The following is a 21,508-nucleotide window of genomic DNA, read 5'->3' on the forward strand; positions in this document are numbered from 1 at the left end:
CAGGTAAGACAAGGGGAAACCCAAAGTACAGACAAGAACACAGAAAAATTTTAAGAGAGTACAGATGTCATGACATTTATTAAAAGGCATGCTACAATGCTATACTTATAGGAAAAGAGATTAGAGATATCAAGTAATAGTCAGCAAATATACAAACTGAATGAAAATGGAATATACTGTAGTGTACAGAAGCTTGAATTAACCATGCACTACTCATTTAGAAAATATGTTTTTTAATATTTTATCTTCTCTTTGCATTTATAACATAATTCACTTCAACAATCACAGAATCCTTTTCTTCCAATGCCACAAACTGTTTACAAATGAAAGCTGGTACTGCTGCTTATCAAAATATACAAGACAATTGATGTTTCATATAAAACCACTTTATATGTTAACTTGTTCCCAAAAACCTTTTTTTTTTTTCTTTTTTGGCCTGGTTAAAAAAAATGTTGTTACAAATATTTACAGCATTTTCTTCTGTTAGATGAACATTCTTATAAACTGAAAACGGGAATTTTATGAACAGACCACGTAAAACATAAGACAACGTCCGAGGCTCCTAGCTGTGCTATGTTTTTTTTCCTTAAATACAGTACTGAAAATGCCCATCAACCCCTTGCCATCCTAATCCATTCTGTCCACATTTAAACTCCCATTTTCTCTAAGTAGTCTATTCACCAATAGGAAATAGAAAGTAAAGGCCGCTTTGCACTGGGTCTTCTTTCAGAAAGGAGCTTGAGGAAAACACGCTTAACAGAGAGGAGTTCAAACCACAACAGTCAGTCTTTGGTCAGAGCAATGAGGTGACATTTTGATGCAAAACTTTGCTTGGTCAGCAATTTTTATAATTAGTACTTTCTGGATGTGGGATGAATTTTTAAAAGATCTGGGTAACAATGGTAAGAGGGGAAAAAGGCCAGGGGATGATTTTTTTAAAATGACATCAAAAATAGCTATTTAAATATTTATTATTACAACTACTACATAGATTCGAGAACCGAAAATAACACAACAAAAATCTGTTTACAGTGCTGATTTAAGCTTGCCATAAAGAGCTTGCAATCATGACTATCATCACCAAGGTCACGGGACCACACATATCCCTGTTCTCTGGAACATACGCCTCAGGTTACAAAAACTGGGATGACTACCACAAAGCTTCAGGGTAGCTCTGTCCTGGACTTGCACGATGCTATACACTGAATATTATGTGACAAAGGCAAAAGTGTAACCGAGACTTCATGGACACAGTTACAGTTCTTTGCTTCTATGAACAGCCTGTGGGATAACATTCTTCGAAAACTATATAGTACATATTTCCTGAAAACCAGAATACTGACGCTACCTCAGTCTCAAATAGGAAGAAAAGGTCAATTAAGACTACTGAAGAAGGCACATAAACTTTGGTCCTGTTTTGTTTTTCTCCCTCTATAAAACCCCCAAAACTAATATTTTAGTAATTTTCTATTTTTTAAACCATTCACAACTAACTGTTAGAATCTGCTCTGAAAAAAGACTGCAAATAGTCTTGTAGATAACAACACAGCTCTTTTAAAAGACAGCTGAGTTATATTTTCTCTAAAGGAAAAGTTTTGTGCAATCTAAGTTGTATTCCTTTTAGCACAACAGTAGAATATTTTAAGTCTGGCAGTATTATTCTTGTTAACTACAGATCAAGACAAAGGAAAGGCTAAGAAAAATGCTTTACGCATAGTCATGCTGTCTTTTTGGTTTTAAAAATAGCAGTACACATTAGGTTTTCTAAGAGATATGCTGATAGTTTGGCAAACTTAGGGTTTTTAAGTGACTCATTGGGGGTAAAAACAGATTATTTCTGAGCTTGTCATCTTTTGTCCAAAAATATTTAGTGGAAAGAGAAGAGAAATTACCTGATAATATACTCAACGAATAAACTCTGCTGCATAATGACATGGAAGCTTTGAAAAGTTTCTATGAAACTGAACAGAGACATTCACGAGAGTTACTTCCAATCAACTGAAGCAGAACGTATGATCACCATCCTAGGTGGAGCCCAAACAGGCAGTGCTCCCATAAGGAATTAGGCAGGCAGAAACTGCCTCTCTAAAAACGGTGAGATCTGCCACTTTCAACAATGGAATCAGAAACATTACTACAAACAACTGAATACAATATTTAGTCTTAAAGAATTTATGGCATTCTGTAGGAACTACTGGGTAATTCTGATACTCTCCAGCAAGTTATCACTTAAGATGCTGGGTCATTTTTCTATTTGTATCTCACACAAAACACATTTTACTGCTATCAAGTTATTTAAATCTCAAAGCAAAACTTTTTGGCATTAATTGCTACTGTTAAACGTGTACTGCTATTTTTTAAAGTCCTGAATATATATACGTTGTGTAAAAGTCAAGACACCTCCAAAAGTGATAAGACAATACTCCTTAAAATAAAGTAAACAAACTTAAAAATAGGATACTATGATAGTTCCACAGCGAAAATAAACATTGCTTAGAAGATATCAAATAAATGCATGCCAAAACAAAAAAAAATAAAGATCTAGTTTTTCCACTACCCTGATATTTTTAAATCTTTTTTACAGAAACTATGCCAACACAAATACTGTAGACCTCTATAATTCAAACAGCAAGTAACCCAATATGGACACATCTATGTGCTACAGCTAATTTTAGATGGAAATTGATGGTTTCAAACACACTATTTTAAACAGGAATATCTCACTTTTCCAAATCTTGATTTGGTTAATTTTCTTTGTCAATAAATTAAAATGTATATAATGTGCATATGTATGTACAACATTAGAAGAGTGTATGTATGTATATACACTTATCTATACACACACACACACACACACACACACAAATCCCTGAAAAGGATTCAAATGTTCTCACTCCGATTTAAAGGCCATTCCCTACTTCAAAATTACATTCAACACCATTATGATCTCCATTCTGCTACACTTCTGCTACACTTACACTGAATGCTATGAGAATCATGAATTAAAATCACGCAGGAATTCCTAACTCAAAGCTAATGAAATAATCCAATTTAACATGCTACTGAAAATTCTAACAGTGCCTGTATGGAAGGAAAAAAAAGAAACAAATTTTGGGAGATTTCTCAAAGAAATTTTTTTCCCTCTGCCCATACTCAGTGTTTTGGTAAAAATATACCTCATAGGTGAGAAAAGAAAAACTAGATAAACAATTATACCTACTTATTCAGCCAATGCTAAAATTGATCCATTTGAAAGGTCTCAATTTAGTGTCCTCCTTCCTATTCTACGAACTGTTGCTCAGTGTTGAGTGAATTCTGCTTTTTAACAACCTATATCTTTTGTAGTCTCCAATTTTCCGTAAAATTTCTTTTGTAAAAACCTTCCTGTGTTCAAATTAATGGCTGGAATCTAGCAAAGAGATTGAGATATTCTTTTAAAAGGTGAGATGAGCTACTCTGAGAATCCGAAAAGTGTAAAAGGGGTGAACAAAAATGACACTTGTGACAAATTCTGCTTTTAAAAAATCTGGTCAAGCATTGAAGGAATAATTAACAAAAGCAAAGTTTCTCATTAAAAAGAAACAATTTACATTATACAATCACTGAAGCAAGATTAAAATGTACTCTTACATTCAAACAAAAAGAGAAGGACAGAGTATGAGAAAGCACCCACCTGCTCATCCTGCACATATGTGGGTACTCGGTAACGAAGTTACATTAACAAAGAAAAGCAAGTTCTCACTTGAGTACTGAGAAAAACCAAGTAATCCTGAGACAAATTCTAATGGGTGGTAAAGATTAGACAAGATCCAGAAACTGAGATTGCATTTTATAGCCCCAAATTGGTATGCTATAACTGGCAATGACTGCTATTGGTCACAATGTGAAGAGGCCTACAGGTGTGCACTGTTATTCCCCAAACCATTTACCCTTCCCCACCCCATCTCTGCACCAAAGCACCAAAAATTTGAATAGAAACTATTACTTATTGAAAACCACTTAAAATTGCAATGAAAGAAAACTTTAAAACCTTATCACAACAGGGAAAGAAAAAACAAAACACTCATCAAGACCACAATATAGCTTTCAAGATACTTAGATAAAACTAACCTATCGTATTATAAGCACATAATAAGGCACATAATAAGAAATTAAGTAAATACACAGTAATTCTGAATAAGTATTAGAGATTATAGTGGTACAAAAAACCCTTGAGATTAATTTTTTCTAAAAGAAGACCTTACCAAAAATAACTTTTAAAAAATCTGTCAAACCATATGATAGACCTGAATATTTTCCTTAAGACTGTAAACTTTTTGTTCTGAAAACAATTATAAAAAAGTAGTTTATAAGTAGGACTATTTTTCTTTTTAAATGTTCTAAGATCATATTACATGATTCAGCACATAAGTGTTATTTTGAAATTTAAAACATGATTTTGCCTAACAAAATTATTCATTATTCTGACACCTGAATAATGATTCTGGTTGGATTCCACTTAATTTCCTTGGGGACAGGTGAGACATTTCATTTCTCCAAATAGTCTTAAAAAGTTAGAGATACACATTATTCAAAGGAGTGTCTTACAGTGAAAAACAGAAACCATTGAAAGAAAACATGCAAGTTTATAAATTTGCTTCTAATATACCCAATTTGTTTATGTATAACAACTACCAATACATGTCAAATAATTAATGTAATTTATAAGTGAACTTAATTTCCTATAGGGGTCAAACTTCTGAATCATAAAGTTAAAAACCTGGTTGTAAGTAATTTAAATTACTTACATCAAGTAATTTAAAAAGTCTATTTTAAATTTTGCAAAGTACAAAGGAGTTTAGAAATGTTGTATAAGGCTGATCTGGACCCAACCTAAAAGAAAGTCTGTCCTCTTGAAATCTAATTTAATATAGGGAATTAAATTATTGAAAATTTTTTTTTTCCTGAAGATTATTTTCATAGAAGCTATCGTTCAAAGGAAAAACAAACCTTTGATCACATATTGGCAGGGGAAAAAAGAAAGAGAAAAGAACATCCCTTGATTTTTTTTGAATATACTTGAATATCAAACTCTGAAAGAGTTATTTTTGTGAAAGAGGCAGAATTGGTCTTGAGCTGCTTCAGTCTTATATCTGAAGGTTTTACTGAAATTATGGTCCAGTCTTAGAAGAAAAATTCACAGAAAAGTCAGATTGTAGATTTTGAGAAGGAAACTCTGAGGTGGTGATTTTCTCCAAGGTCATGGTTATGAAGCTCAATGAGGGCCTGGATTGCCTCTTCCACAGATCCCAACTGAATGAGTGCCATTTTGCGATCTTTCCTGGAAATGGTATAAGAGATATAAAAAGTATATACAATTAATTTTGCCTACGAACCTCCCCTCTAACCCTAGAAGACTTTATTGAATTACCTTAAAAATCTACATACCATATTAAAGAATGTTAACGTATTTCTTAAAAGCATGGACTTACTGAAAGAATTTAAAAGCCTTCACTGAACATCCAGCTTCTGTAAAAAGGTTCTTCAGGTCATCCACGGTGACAGAAGGGCTGTGAAAACATTACAGAGAGTCAACTATCTTGGCCCCAATTCTCAAATGAAGCAAAGATTCAATTGTCAATTCAACGGACAAATGCAATAGTCAAATCTCCAGAGTATCTTACATTTCAAAGAAAATAAAGCTATGCAATTAAGGCATGATTTGGATGTTCAAGGTTGACACATATGTGTCCTCAAACAATGGAATTTTGTCTCAAATCTTCTGCATAAAATGCAGGCAGGTATATAAAGAAGACGACTTTTCTATGTTCTTTTAGAGGGATTACTAGCCATACCACTGCCTTTAGTAATTAACTCCAGTACTTTCAAAGCTACTCCCCTAGTTCTGACTTGTCTGCTAAAGTCCAGAGTTCTACACTTTCAACTGCTTTCAGAGTAATTATGAATATGCGTATGTGATAGCCAGGCTCTAAGATGGCCCCCAATTACCCCTGCCTCCTAGGATCCATGCCCTCGGATATGCCCCTCCCATAATGAATAGGGATGTCAGGTTACCCTCTGTAACCTTTAGGGTATTGCAGAAATGACATGTGTGACTTCCCAGACTGAGAGATACTGCAGTTCCCACCCTGAATCACTAGCTTTGTACGAAACTAGCTGCTATTTCATGAGGACGCTCAAGCAACCCTATGGAGAGGTCCTTGTGGCAAGGAACTGGGGCCTCCTGTCAAGAACAAGGCACATGAGTGAGCCACTTTGGAAGTGATCTTCTGGCACCAGTTAAGCTTTCAGATGCAACCTTATGAAGCACTCTCAGCCAAAACCACCCAGCGAAGCCACTTCTGGATTCCTGACTCACAGGAATGGTATGAGATAATGAACATTTACTATTGTGTTAAGCTGTTAAGTTCGGGGGTGATCTGTTATGCAATACAAGATAACTAATACAGTGGTTTATCACAAGAGAGTTAACTGACTAAAAAAAAGTAGACTCTTCCTCATCACAGGATACAACAATAATGGCTCTGCAGGGAGACAGATATGAGCTCACATCCCATTTCTCATTCGCTTGGTATGTTACATTGAGTAAGTCACTTAACCTGGGCGTCTCAGTGTCATGATGAAATGAAACTAATGACCTTACTTCAAAGGCTATTATGAATAAACTGACAGAAAGAAAGTAGAGTAGTGGTTACTAGGGGCTGGAAATAGAGGGAAATCAAGAGTTACTGATTTAACGGGAACAGAGCTTCAGTTTGGGATGATGACAAGATCTGCGGGCTGGGCCCATGGCCCAGTGGTTAAGTTTGCATGCTCCGCTTTGGCGGCCCAGGGTTTCACCGGTTCAGATCCCGGCCGCGGACATGGCACCGCTCATCAAAGCCATGCTGAGGTGGCGTCCCACAGCACAACCAGCAGCACTCACAACCAGAATATACAACTATGTACTGGGGGCCTTTGGGGAGAAGAAGAAGGGAACAAAACGGATGGATCTGGCCCATGGGCTGTAGTTTGTCGATCCTTGAGGTAGAAGATGACTAAAGAAGAAGTCTGCTACAACACTGGTTAATACAGGTGGTCACAAGAAAATAATTTTTAGCTTTTAAGTAATCAACATGCATATGGCTTTGCAGCTTATAGATTAATGGAGAATTCATTTTTAACAAATTCTTAGATATACAAATCATTTGACTTTGCTCTCTTGGTTACTTGAGTCTTTACTTCTCTGCAAAGGGATGAACAAGTATGTACTGATGTAACATTTCTGCATTAACTTATTTGTATGCCCTTTTATAACCTGAAAGGCAACTAGTTGCTAATTCTCTGTTTGGAGAGAAAATTTTAAAATATTGCTATCTTTTACTTTTGGAGTATATGACTGGAGATATAACCTTCTTAAGACATGATGGCAAATAAATCACCTCACAAAAAATTAGTGAATAGGACAACTGCTATGTTAGAATAATTTCAGAGTTTCTACCTCTGCCAAACAAAATATTGTTGATTATTAATCATCTAAATGAATAATAACTAATTAGGTACATACGGGATGTTGGAAAGATGCAGAGTGGCTGATGGTGGGAAAATGTTCTGGAAGTTTTTAGAGCCAGGCTTTTTAAAGCGATGCAATGGACTATTGCTAAAATCCTTAGTGAGACCTTGGTCCTCCTGTCCCTCTCGAGGAAGCTGAACAGCTTGATGTTTGGACAGTGTAGCGCGAAGCACTTTCCCGTAAAGTCTCTGACCACTGAGGTGGTTCATTGCTGATGCACAGGAAGAAAATAAGGACAGTTTGAGTATTAAGATACAGTCTCTGTAACACTTGTATAAATTATCATAAATTCTTCTTATTCGTTATTTAAAAATATACTGTCAGTTTGAGGGTTAAAATGGTTTTAAATCCAAAAATGCTTACATATGGAAATGTACTAAATTGACTTTGTTTTACTATAATAAAAGAATAGCAATCAAACAAAAAATGACTATCTTCCTAGCAGAGTGCTGGGAACTTAGCAAGTGCTCAGGAAATGTGCTGAATAAATAAGTTTAATCTCAAGCAAAGAATTTTTTACAAAAAAGTCTGAGTAATAAGATGTCAACGTCCACTATATAACAATGAACAGTGAGGCGATGGAACGACATTTTCTTGCACCATCATTATGAAGTGTGCCCAAACTTTTAAGCCATTCAAATTAAGTTCTAGAGAACTTAATTTGGAAACAAACGAACGAAATAAAATGAAATAAACTAAGTCATATTTATTAGTCTAAACTTAATGGAAAAATGCCAAAATCAACCTCGAAACAGCAATAATATATTCAAGTATATAAACGAACTTCAGACTTCAAAGAGTAATAAATATTTTTCAATCTTAAAATATAAGCAGGTCCAAATAATAATGAAGACATTAGCATAAAGAGGTACTCTTCAGTAAAATTATATTGCTAGCAGCTGTAAGCTAATTTTATAGGAAAATTCAGACTTAAAGGGGCAGGTTATCGGACCATGATTACTTATCAGTACCCAGCTGAGCTTGATTTGCATCTGCCATCTGAACCAAGGCATTTTCTTTCTTATTAAACATAATCTTCACTCGATGTACATCACCATATACTCCTAATTAAAAAGACAAAACAGTTTTTAATGCCTGACTGTGTAATGTTTAATTAATTTTACTAAAACATTTAAAGAAGGCTTTTCTCATATTATATTTTATATATTCCCTGAGCACTTTCATACATACGCTCCTAAGTTTGTATCTCTCCTATGTTCCACATCTATTAATCTACTCACCCTTTTTCTCTTGGATGTCCCATAAACACATCAAATTTAGTATGTCCCAAACTGATTCATCTCCCCTTTCTCCCCACTTCCAATGTTGACTAACTCTGTTGATAAATATTACCATCATCCACAGATCTGCTCCAGTGAGACACCTGGGAGTCATCTTTTGGCTTCTCCCTATCCTTCAAACTCTTACATCCAATCAATCGCTGGCACCCATTGATTCTAGGGCCTAAACGCCCCTCACTTTCGTCCACTTCTTCCGTTCCTCACTACTATCAAAGCCATCATTGCCACTTCACCTCTGGCCTATCATAAGAGCCTCCTAACTGATCTCATCACACCCGATTTCTCTGTACTGGAGCTTCCCAAAGTGGGCTCCACATTTCAAAGGACAGGCAAAGAGATTCATTGGGGTGTGGGGGGAAAATAACCAAACTCTTATTGATACTGATTTGTCTATATAAACCAATAGGACAACTAAGTTTTTACTATATAGATGAAATTACAGGCAGATGCTTCTACAATATGAAGGGCATTCTCTCACTTTTTTCATTCCATCTATGAAAATATATTGCAGTTTATGTATTAGAGGGTATCGCCAATATTATAAAAATAAGACCCTTAAATAGTAGCATCATTACCATACTTTGCTATGTGATGACAGAATGACTAAAAGAATCTTCAAGGCATACAAAGGAGTGCTGGTTATCCTGTGGGCAAGCATCTAAGAAGAAGTGAACTTAGAGATGAGCGTACTTTTAAAATTTAAAACAAAAAGACAAGTATTCCAAATTAGCTGTCCTTCTCAGAAATGATATGTGGCTGAAATAGATATTCTTTAAAAAATAACACATACAATTTTTTTTCAAGTTGAGGGTGACAATTTTTTAATGAACGAGAAATTAACTACTTTTAGAAAGAAATGTCCTTTGGCTATTAAAGAGACATGAAAATGAATCATTAACACATAATTTTGTTTCTGAAAATTACATAAACGCACCATGAATAAAAACTTTTACAGTAATGGCAAATGAGCATGAGGGATCTCTGTGGGGAGATGAAAGTGTTCTAAAATTGGACTGTGGTAATGGCTGGACAACTCTGTAAATTTACTAAAACTCATTGAGTTGCATACTAGAGGAGATGAATTGTATGATTATAAAATTATACCTCAAAAACTGCTAAAAAAAATAAACTCTATTACCCACTAAAAAAATCTGAAACGATTTTCTGTTCTATTAAAAATTCTTTCAAACGAAGAGTACCAGTGAGTTTTAATCCCATTTGCTAATAAAACTATTCTAATGCAACAGTTTTCAAGATCAACTAATTTACGAGGAGGAAAAATGGAACTTTTCTAGGTAAAGTACAACAAAAATTAGTGAATTAGACTGGAAAATTGGTATCATAATTAATTAGGTACAGTGACAATGAAACTTCCATTTATATCACGTATCTTTTTCAGTTATGACAACCATGAAAATCAAGTACTAAAATAAGAGTGAATTTAGAATCAGACTTTGGAATAATGAATCAAAATGAAAAAGATTTTTGAAAATAATGAAGCATATTAAATCATATTTATCACTGAATATTAACAGTTTTTTTTGGTGAGGAAGATTTGCTCTGAGCTAACATCCATTGCCAATCTTCCTCTTTATTTTCCTGAGGAAGATTAGCCCTGAGCTAACATCTGTCCCAATCTTCCTCTCTTTTGTATATGGGCTGCCACCAAAGCATGGCTTGACAAGTGAGTGGTGTAGGTCTCTGCCTGGGAACTGAACTTGTGAACCCAGGCCACCAAAGCAGAGCATGCCAGACTTAACTACTACGCCATGGGGCTGGCCCAATATTGATAGGTTTTACAAAAAAAGTTTCATCATTAATAAAAATCTTTAAAATATTAAGTATTGCTTATTTCATTGCTCTTACATTTCTGTTTGTACATAGTATACTACACATAATGAGTATAGTAAAAGATGGATGAAATTTATGAATAATTATTCATACATAAATTAGGAGTACATGCTCAATTTTTTTTTAAACTGAGAGAGGAACACTATTAGAAAGTTTGGAGACTTTTCTAAAAACCTGAATCTCATTATGCCTCTCTCCTGCTTAAAACTATTCAGTGGTTTCTCCCTGTTCTTAGGTCAAAAACCAAGCTCGTTAATTTAGTTTTCAAAGCTCTTCCTGACTTCGCCCCATCCACCTGTCCAGCTTCAACTCCCTTACACTCTCCATCAGGCTTCCTTCACTTCCGAGCTCCAGGAGCTCTCTCTCTCACTGCTAGTATCTGTAAAAGGACATCCCCCTCCCCACCTTTTACCTGGTTATCACTTGCTCATTCTTCACAAGTCAACTTAACCATCAATTCTATTGGTAACTATCATTTCTATCTTTGATTCCCTCAGCTAGGTTAGGCCTCCCAGCTATATGCTCCCATTACAATCTCTAGTTCTCTTTTTATAAAACTTTATTGTAGTTGTAATTACTTACTAAGTCTTATCTGCTACTCTATCTTCAGTGTCGAACACACTACTTGGCACATAGAATCAATAAATATTAGTGAATGATGAAATGTGTTCAATCCACATCACAGATAATATTAAAAAAGCAAAAAAGTACTTACCAAATAGGATAAAAAGCCCATGCGGTGTGACAAGCTGTTTGAAAAGGATAATGCAAGATATAAGCACCTAATTTAAGTAAAAATTTAAAACAAGTTTACTTGTGATAATGACAGCTGACTTTGTTTAAAGCATTGGTTCTATACGCTTCTTCTATATATACTAAGGATGAATTTTAATAAAAATCCTTAAAACAAAACGTAACATTTCATTTGAATACAACCGTAGGTCAGAAGCTACTATACCTCCTCCTGAAAGATTATTTACATATAATACTTTTCAACTCACATCAGGATTGAGATTGGTGACAAGTAGAACAGAATTTCCTGGTATACCACTAGCCCCAGGAATGGCCATCCTTCCAGTGACAGCAGAGGAGGTGATTGCGAGAGGACCGAGAGCTCCAGGAACAGTTTGGACTGATAAACCTTTTTAAAACATCAAAAGCATTTCATATTCTTGTTATCTGGATAAGTTATATCTTGATATAACTTAAGTAAACAAATGAAGACAAAAACAAAAATATAGAAGAAAATGTGTCAAAGTACCATAAAGATATCAGAGGCTAGTTTTCTGCCTGTCTGTCTGAAAAACAGGTTCCTTATCCTTTAACATTATCACACTCAGTACTCTATTATTTATATAGTACTTTGAAGAGCAACTGAATTCACTGGTTGTAAAAGCCATTAGGCTCTTTGGAGGGTCTATCAACTACTAGCACTCCCTCTGTTTCTTGAAATAGACATATTCCAGCACATTTCTATTAAGGTGACATAATTTTCATATTGAAAATCAGATATAGTAAAAAAAAAAAAAAAAAAGTCCTTCAGCAGAGGTCAAATATGCATGCTAAGTAGTACTGCATGTTCTAAAATTGGACTGTGGTAATGGCTGCGCAATTCTGTACATTTACTAAAAAATCACTGAGTTGTTTACCTAAAACAGGTGACTTGTATACATGCAGAACGCATGACGTTCTGAATGGGAAAAGTGTTTGTAACCTTGTGAAGTGCTATGTAAACATTATTGCCATCAACAATATAGATTTACAGAATTCAGAATTCTTTTGTAACAAGAATTCTCAGAGCTCTCTACTCCTCTAGATATTCCAGAACAACCGAAAATTCTATAATACTGAAATATTGACATTATACACTATACTTAAAACAGCACACTTTCTCACAAGGTCCCACTATTTGTTTTCAGCTTAAAAATTATCTAAAGTAAAACCTCTAGTTTATGTAAAATGAACCAGTTCCTTAATTTATTGATTCTTTAAGATCAAAATTCCTTATTACAGATGGAGCCTGGCCTCTTTACCACAAATTATGTAATAAAATTGCAATAGAGTAGACACTCAGATTATTCTGCCCAACAATCTAAAAAGGTTATTACTACCATCATCCTGCTGAATTTTAAAACTGCACAGACCACCTTCTCAGGCTAGATACTTTCCCAAGAAATCTATACTCGCTAGTCCTTCAAATGACCTCTTCCTACGCCCCTCCACCCAACCCTGCAACTTCTGAATAAATAGGTCTCCTATATACTGCCGACAGAACACCTTAGCTATGCTCTAGGGTGTATACGTGTGCGTTATACATACCCCTCTACTAGACCTTAAAAGTCTTATCAACTCAGGAGCCTTCTTTACACAATTTTTCTTTCTTAACTTCTACTACAGTGTTTTATACAGAGTGTGTCAAAAAGAAATATCTAAATATCGAAAATGAGGGAAACCATACATCACTATTTCCAAATGTATATCGATTAAGCTTCAAATACATAAACAAAACGTATAATGCCTTGATTTTAATGGAATAGGTAGAGAATTCATGCAATTAAACATAGGTTAAGTCTTAAAACTAGCAAAAACCTCAAACTTAAACCTCAACCTTCTTACCACTCCATCCTTTTTAGTTAACTTCAACCTCTCCATTGACGAGAGAGTGGCTAAAATTCCCAGAATTAGAAAGGTAGGGTAGAAAGATTATTGCCAGAAAACAGGTATGTCGCAATTGAGTTATATCCATGAATCAGCTGGAAGCTGGAAATGTAACACGCAGACTAGGTTCAACACTCCAGGCTCCTGACCACCAGCCTCAGTGCTTGCTTTAGGCACCAGAGATAAAAACATAAAGTAACATTTTTTTTCTCCTTAAGTCATGACCAAATTCATTTTGTTTACTATCTGGCAAAGAGTGAGAGAGCCATTATCAAAGTACTAACCAACTGCTATTTCTTAATTACCTCTATTAGCGAAAGAAAAAATATATACATCGCCTGAAATAAACAGCATGCCTACCCTCTATAGTTATATTCTTAATCCATTAATGGCAAAAAAAAAAGGATTTACAAAAAAGCTGAATACTAAATGTTTATTAATTCAAATATTTACTGACTGCATAATATGTATTAAATGCCATCAAGGACACAAAAATAAATAAGACACAGGTCTGTTCAACATGTAATTGATACACCTATCAGGAAAGACAGAAGCAGCCCATACATTTTATATAATAACTGAAAAGGCAAACCTAGGATTATTTAATATAGTCAACATACAGTTATCTGGCAAGTACAGCGGCAAAGTACAAATGATGTAGAACATATAATGGAATTTTGGGGTTCAGAATGGAACCTAAGAGAATTATCTGTAAATACAAGAAAGCTGTGCATCACACAATGAGCCACTTTTATGATGGAGAGACATAATGCTGTTATTGTAAATGCTCCAAATATGCTAACATTTTTCATCTTAAGTTCCTAGAAAATACAGAACATCATTAAAAAATCATTTCAAATTCAACTTTTTAAAAGAGTCACCTGTACCTTGAGGAAATCCAATGGCTGGGGCAAATCCAGCAGCCCCTGCATATGGTGAGGAAATTATACCGGGTGCACCTAATGGGGAAGAGAAGCTAAAATAAATATACTACCTTCTATAAATGTTAGCAAAGCAATACAGAATGGTTCTTGGAGGGTGTATTATTGATAAGGAGATTCTGTTATGGAGGAAAGATTTGTTCAACAGGCAATCCTTCGTGTATAAGTAAAGAGCCTCTGCCACTGCCAGAGGCTAACTCCTTTCAACTGGGTTTAAGAGCACAGCTTAGCTGTTATTTGGTTTTGAGTTATTAGTTTATTTAGTTTTAGTTTATCTAGTTTTGTTACCGAGGTTGAGATTCTTGCCCTTATTTAGAGCATTGTTTCTATGTGAAAAGCAACAAATACTTATTACATTGCAGTGTACCTATGGGGTACTGACAAGAAGAAACACGAAATAAAAATCCTTGGCTCTGAGAGGCTCAGAAACTAAAAGTATGAATTATAGGAGATTCATATCTTGAGCGTCTAGTGGTTTAAACACAAATATAAGGCAAGTAGTCTAACACGAAGGGATCACAGAGGATTCACTGTGATTGATGGGAGAAGGTTTCTGACGAGGTAAAACTTGAGCTACACATTACGTAACTGAAAAGCACAGGCTTAGTGTGTACCAGATGCTAAACAAATGCTGGTATTCTTCCTGTTCCTTTCAGAAGCCTGGTGATTGTGGCCCATCAACAAAAACAGAAGTTACGTCCACTGGAGGAGTCGGTACAAGCAGGAAAACATTTTAGTTCTGGAAACTGTGAAGGTTGAGTGATGGTAAGACATTCAAATGGAAATGCCCATAGGTGGAAATGAGGGGGCAAACTCAGAATAACTTTTTTTTTTTTTGAGGAAGGTTAGCCCTGAGCTAACTACTGCCAATCCTCCTCTTTTTGCTGAGGAAGACTGGCCCTGAGCTAACATCCGTGCCCATCTTCCTCTACTTTATATGTGGGACGCCTACCACAGCATGGCTTGCCAAGCGGTGCCATGTCCACACCCGGGATTCAAACTGGTGAACCCCGGGCCACTGAAGCAAGAATGCGCGCACTTAACGACTGCGCCACTGGGCCGGCCCCAGAATAACTATTTTAAGACACATCTTTGTAAATCACCTATGTAGAAATAAATGTGAAAGTCATGAAAATGAGAGCTCCAATAAAAAGGGTACAAGACAAGAAATGAAGAGAGCTAAAAACAGAACCTGGGAGAATTAGTACACTTAAGTGGTAGAGGAAGAGGAACATTCTAAAGGAAAGAGAACAGCCTTAGAAAAAAACAAAAACAAGTGAATTACATAGTCCCTCAGGATCTAGAAGAACAGAGCTTGGGGGAGGGGGGTTCAACAGAAGTCAAAAATAATGAGAAATGTAAAAGGTAAAGAATAGTTTTAGAGCAATAGCGAGATGTTAGATTTAAGAGCCAAAGGGAGGTGTTCTTTTTTTTAATGATAGTGTAATGAGCATATTTATAGGAAGAAGCATGCAGGCTGGATTTTCCAAAGGAGGTAAAAGCTCATTCCCTTCATTAAAGAGAATTATTTACCAGTATTTGTTAAATAGGCAGCTGTGAATTATTAAAATAATTCAAGACAATATAGTCATTAAGAGACTTCAGGGATAGAGCTAGCAGAGCAAGCTTGAAATAGAAAATAAATGAAGATACAAAAAATGAGAATTACTGATAAAATAAGAAGGGAAAGGGGCTGGCCTGGTGGCTCAGTGGTTAAGTTCACATGCTCCACCTCAGCAGCCCAGGGTTTGCATGCTGGGGTCCAGGGCATGGACCTACACACTGCTCATCAAGCCATGCTGTGGTGGTGTCCCACATATAAAATAGAGGAGGACTGGCAACAGATGTTAGCTCAGGGGCAATCCTCCTCACCAAAAAAAAAAAAAAAAGAAAAAGAAAGAAAGAGAAACATATTTCTTGTAAGCACATTATGAGCCAAACATCCTTCTAGTGCTGAGGAAGCACTGAACAAAGCAGACAAGAATCTCTATCCTTGCTAAACTTACAGTCAAGTAGGCTCTAGATCATAGGTAAAATAATTTATTTTCAAAACAGACATAACTATATTTAAGGAACAAAAGAAGACTTAATTACTGTTGCCAAGTATTCACTTGTCTCTCTTTTTATTCACTTGTCTCTCTTTTTTTTAAAGATTTTATTTTTCCTTTTTCTCCCCAAAGCCCCCCAGTACATAGTTGTATATTCTTAGTTGTGGCACGTGGGACGCTGCCTCAGTGTGGCTTGATGAGCGGCGCCATGTCTGCACCCAGAATCCAAACCCACGAAACCCTGGGCCACCAAAGCGGAGCATGTGAACTTAACCACTCGGCCACAAGGCCGGCCCCTCACTTGCCTCTTCCATGTATCTCTGATGGGTCATGTGACTCGCAGTGCCTCCTATGGGAGGAGCGTATGTTTCTATGCAATTCCCACTACACTCAGTTACGTGAGAGGAATACACACACGGCAGGTACCACCTCTATACAGAAGCTTTAAGAGGCATTGTAGGTTTACACAAGCTCTCTTATTTTTTACTTTCTGCCACAAGAACGCCCTGTCTCAAATGGAGTGACGCCTTCAGCCTAGGTCCTCAATCACAGACATGTGAAGGAGGGTTGCAAAAGCTGATTCACAGCTGCCTAAAGGTCAGTCACGTGAGAGAAATAAATGTTTACTCCTGCAAACCACTGAGATTTAGGGGAAGGGCAAAGGAGGTTCTTTTTAAACACACAAAAAGATTAATACAGATGGCTATGGTGGGGGAGGGGTGAGGCAGAAGACTAGCATTAGGTTTTAGAGAAATGAAAAATTTTGAGATAACTATCAAAGAACATTAAACAGTGATAAACGAAAGAATTGGCAAACAATTACCATGGGCCAAATTTTAAATAATGGTTTCCAAGCAAAATACAATTAATAAGAACATTTGTTAAAATGTTACAAAAGAATCATTTATAAAGTTTTCACAAATCTATACTCCTCAAGTAAGCAGAAACAGAAACATTTTAGCAAAGTAACCTGTTAGACAGAAGGTTAGTATCTTTATGAAAAGATTATACAAACCTCTAAGGAAAAGGTTTAAAATTTGAATGACTAAGAATAGGTATTTTACATTTGGAGAATGTACCACCACAATAGCAATTAAGGCAATATAAATTAATAGATAACATTTTTACCTATGAAATCAGTTTATCAGTGTTATTTATAACAGCAAAACTGCAAACAAATAAGCTTAATGTCCAAATTGGAGAAGGATTAAATAAATTGAGTCAGATAAAAGAGAGAGACATTTAAAATATCGCCAACAGCATGTACTATGAAAAGACAGCACAATTATGATTTTTAAAAATGTGGGTACAGTAGCAGACTGAATAATACAGACCAATGTTACTGCAGAAAATGCGGAGCGAAAGAGTAAAAAGATCTTTAAAAACCTAATGGCTGACAAAATGATATTAGGCCAAAAACCTAACCCTGTGAAACTGACCTTTGGTTTTGTCAGCCTCACGGGGTAGGAGACACGATGCAAATTCCAAGGTTAGCCCAAGGAAGGAAGTCAACAGGAGACCCTCATGGCAGTAATCTAGAATTGTAAACCTAAAATAATCCACCCCATTTACACTCACAAGACAGCAAGGAAAGTTGGCCGGCCTTCATGCCTAGCAGAAAAGGGGCTAAAAAGTTCCTGAAAAGTTCTAACCAAAAGCAAGCTGACATGCAAATTCGCAGCCAAAATTCACACCTCTTAGCAGTCCAAAGGAAAATTAATAAAGTTGTGGACTTAGATTGAAATGGTCTCAAACACAGAGCCTTTTATGTCACAGACTAACAAATTCTCTCTGGAGGAACATACAACCTTGACCCTAAGCCTCAAAGAACTCTCACAATTAATCCTCTTAAGTAAAATGAATAACTCAGGCAAAAGAAAAAAGAGAAGTAATATCTAATTGCAGAAAGACAACTGCAAATATTTCACATGCTGGAATTATCAGATGAAGACTTAAACAGTATGTTTAAAGGAATAAAAGACATGCCAAAATACCCGGAGGGCAGGAGACACTTAAAAACAAAAGAACCAAATAAAATTCCTAGACAAATTTAACAACAGAGTAGACAAAAATGAAGACACCATTAGTGAAATGAAAGTTAGTCCCTAAGGAATTATTCAGAATGCAGCTCAGAGAGAGAGAGAAACAGAAAATATAAAAGAAAGTTTGACAGACTCAGAACACAGTAAGAATATGTAACAGGTCTAATCAAAGTTCCAGAAAGTAAGAAAAGAAACAGTGGGAAGAGGAAATATGAAAAGATAATATTTAGAAACAATACAAGACAACAATCCACCAAATCAAGAAGCCTAATGAGCTCTACTCAGAATATAAGTCCTTTAATAGACACATCACACTGAAACTATCAAAGGATATCAAAGATGAAGACAATGTCTAAAAAATAGCCAGAGAGAAAAGAGCTGAAGTTTAGTTGACAGTTGACTTTCTAAGAACAATGAAAATCAGAATATCATAAAATGATGTAATATACTGAAAGAAAAATACCTGTCAACCTAGACTTCTATACTAAGCAAAAATATCTTTCAAAATTGACCAAAAAAAAAAAAAAGACATTTTGGACAAATAAAAACTTCAAATATGTTACCACAGACTTCCTTAAGTGAATGCTAAAAGATGTCCTTCAGGAAAAAGGTAAGTGATCCCAGATGGCATATCTGAGTTGCAAGAAGGAATGAAAAGACCAAAGAGTCATATATGATTTAATGTGAATTAATAGTGACGGTATAAAACAATACTAACACACTGCCAGGTTAAAGTTTAAAAAAATTTAAATAATATCATGAGTTAGGAGGAGGTAAAAGGAGTTAAAGTGTCCTGAAGTTATTGTATTATGCAAGGAAAGGGTACAGTACCATTAAATTTATATTTTGGTAAAATAAATACAGAAATTAAAAATCCTAGATGAAAAAAAAAATCCTCGATGAGGGTCTTGCCCCGTGGCCAAGTGGTTAAGTTCGAGCGCTCTGCTTTGGGGGCCAGGGTCTCACTGGTTTGGATCCCGGGCGCGGACATGGCCCTGCTCATCGGGTCATGTTGGGGTGGAATTCCATATAGCACAGCCAGAGGCACTCACAACTGGAATATGCAGCTGTGTGCCAGGGGGCCTTAGGGGAGAAGAAGAAGAAGAAAAAAAAAATCCTAGATGAAAATACAAAACAGTGTTAAACTTCAAAAACAGTAGTAGGAAAAACAGAATAATCAACATTAATTCAACAAATATTTTTTGAGTGCCTATTTTGTGCCAGGCACAAAAATCAGTAAACTAAATAGAAAAAAAACCCTACCCTGGTGAATCTTAATTCTAAGTGATAAAAACAGAATAAAAAATAAACACAGTAATTAAGTTAATAAGGTAAGAAAGTGATAAGCACTATAAAAACAACAGAAAGACTCAGGAGTACCGAGGGAGGGCTGGTCAGGGTAGGTCAAAGAAGGCAGCATGAGCAAAATTTGAGGGTCTCTGGGAGAAAAGCACTCCAGGCAGAGGGAATGACCAGTAGAACTATCCAGAGGTGGGAATATACTTAACATGTTTTGAAACAGGAGACATGTCAGTTTGGTAGGCAGAAAGAGCAATGGGGGAGCATCGAAGGAGATACATATGTCAAAAAAGTAAAACTGGAGTAGACGGTATAGGGCCTTGTAATCCAATTTAAGGATATGGGCATTTCCTCTGAAAGAAATGGGAATTTTTGGAGGGTCATCAGGATTTGACTGAAATGATGTCACTTATTTCTCTCTTCTTATTTACATACAATAAACTGTACACATAGAAAAGGTACTTATCTGAAGAGTCCTGATGTATATTTAAAACACGTGAAACCATCATCATAATCAAAATATTTCCATCACCTCAAAAATTTCCTTGTGTCCCTTTGTAATCTATCTCTCTCCAAATCCTGTCCCCGGGCCACCAGAAATCTGCTTTCTATCACTACAGATTACTATGCATTTTATGGAATTATATATAAACAGAACCACATAGTAGGTGCTCTTTTTGTTTGTTTGTTTGTTTGTTTGTTTGTTTTTGGAGGAAGATTAGCCCTCAGCTAACTACTGCCAGTCCTCCTCTTTTTGCTGAGGAAGCCTGGCTCTGAGCTAACATCCATGCCCATCTTCCTCCAGTTTATACGTGGGACGCCTACCACAGCATGGCTGCCAAGCAGTGCCATGTCCGCACCCGGGATCCGAACCAGCGAACCCCGGGCCGCCGAGAAGCGGAACGTGCGAACTTAACCGCTGCGCCACCGGGCCGGCCCTGAGTAGGTGTTCTTTTTTAATGTGGTTTTTTTCATTCATAATAATGTTTTGTCTGGCTTTTTTCATGTAGCATAACCCTGTTGTTCTTATCAACTTATTCCTTTTTGTTGCTGAAAAATATTTCATCACATCGATAAACTACATCTTGTTTATCCATTCACCTACAGAACATTTCTAGAATTTAGAATAGAATATTTCTAGATTTTGTCATTACAAATAAAATTACTATAAACATTTATTTATGTACAAGTATTTGTGGACACAAACTTTCATTTCTCTTGGGAAAATGACGGGGTAAAATGGTCAGGTCATATTGCAGGTGCTCATTAAAACTTTTTAAGAAACTGCCAAACTCTTTTCTAAAGTGGTTGGACCTAAATTTTACATTGCCGCCAACACACTATGCTAGAGAAAGATGTTCCACATCCTTGGTACAATAAGCTTTTTAAATTTTAGCTATTCTAATGGGCATGCAGTAAGATCTTAGTGATTTTCATTTCCATTTCTCTGATAACCAGAGATGCTGAGCATCTTTTCATGTGTTTATTGCCATTCATACACCATCTTTTGCCCATTTTCAAAACTGGCTTCTTTGTTTTCTTATTATGGAACTATATGAGTTCTTTATATAACCTGATATAATTAATTTGTCTGATACATGTGTTGCAAATATTTTTCTTCAAGTCTGTAGCTTGCCTTTTGGTTTTCTTTTCCTCTTCTTCTTCTTCTCCCCAAAGCCCCTCAGTACATGCTTGTATATTCTAGTTGTGGGTCCTTCCAGTTCTGCTAATGTGGGACTCGGCCTCAGCATGCCTTGATGAGAGGTGCTAGGTCTGCGCCCAGGATGCAAACAGGCGAAACCCTGGGCAGCTGAAG

General features: G+C 36.0%; 1 protein-coding gene across 11 annotated transcripts in view; it reads right to left on the minus strand.

Moving 5' to 3' along the window:
* Positions 1–216: 216 nt before the first annotated feature.
* PTBP3 (polypyrimidine tract binding protein 3) overlaps positions 217–21,508 on the minus strand; it is a 101,934-nt gene continuing 80,642 nt past the window's right edge. For all 11 annotated transcript variants that reach the window (XM_046657652.1, XM_046657633.1, XM_046657632.1 and 8 more), the window contains 7 exons: positions 14,250–14,321; positions 11,706–11,845; positions 11,420–11,453; positions 8,524–8,616; positions 7,547–7,763; positions 5,472–5,549; positions 217–5,320 (listed from right to left, as the gene is read on the minus strand). In XM_046657652.1, coding sequence (XP_046513608.1) covers positions 5,188–5,320; positions 5,472–5,549; positions 7,547–7,763; positions 8,524–8,616; positions 11,420–11,453; positions 11,706–11,845; positions 14,250–14,321 — 767 coding nt within the window. In that variant the 3' untranslated portion in view covers positions 217–5,187. The remainder of the gene's footprint in view (positions 5,321–5,471; positions 5,550–7,546; positions 7,764–8,523; positions 8,617–11,419; positions 11,454–11,705; positions 11,846–14,249; positions 14,322–21,508) is intronic.

Source organism: Equus quagga, chromosome 1 (genome assembly GCF_021613505.1).
Source record: "Equus quagga isolate Etosha38 chromosome 1, UCLA_HA_Equagga_1.0, whole genome shotgun sequence".
Classification (NCBI taxonomy): Eukaryota; Metazoa; Chordata; class Mammalia; order Perissodactyla; family Equidae; genus Equus; species Equus quagga.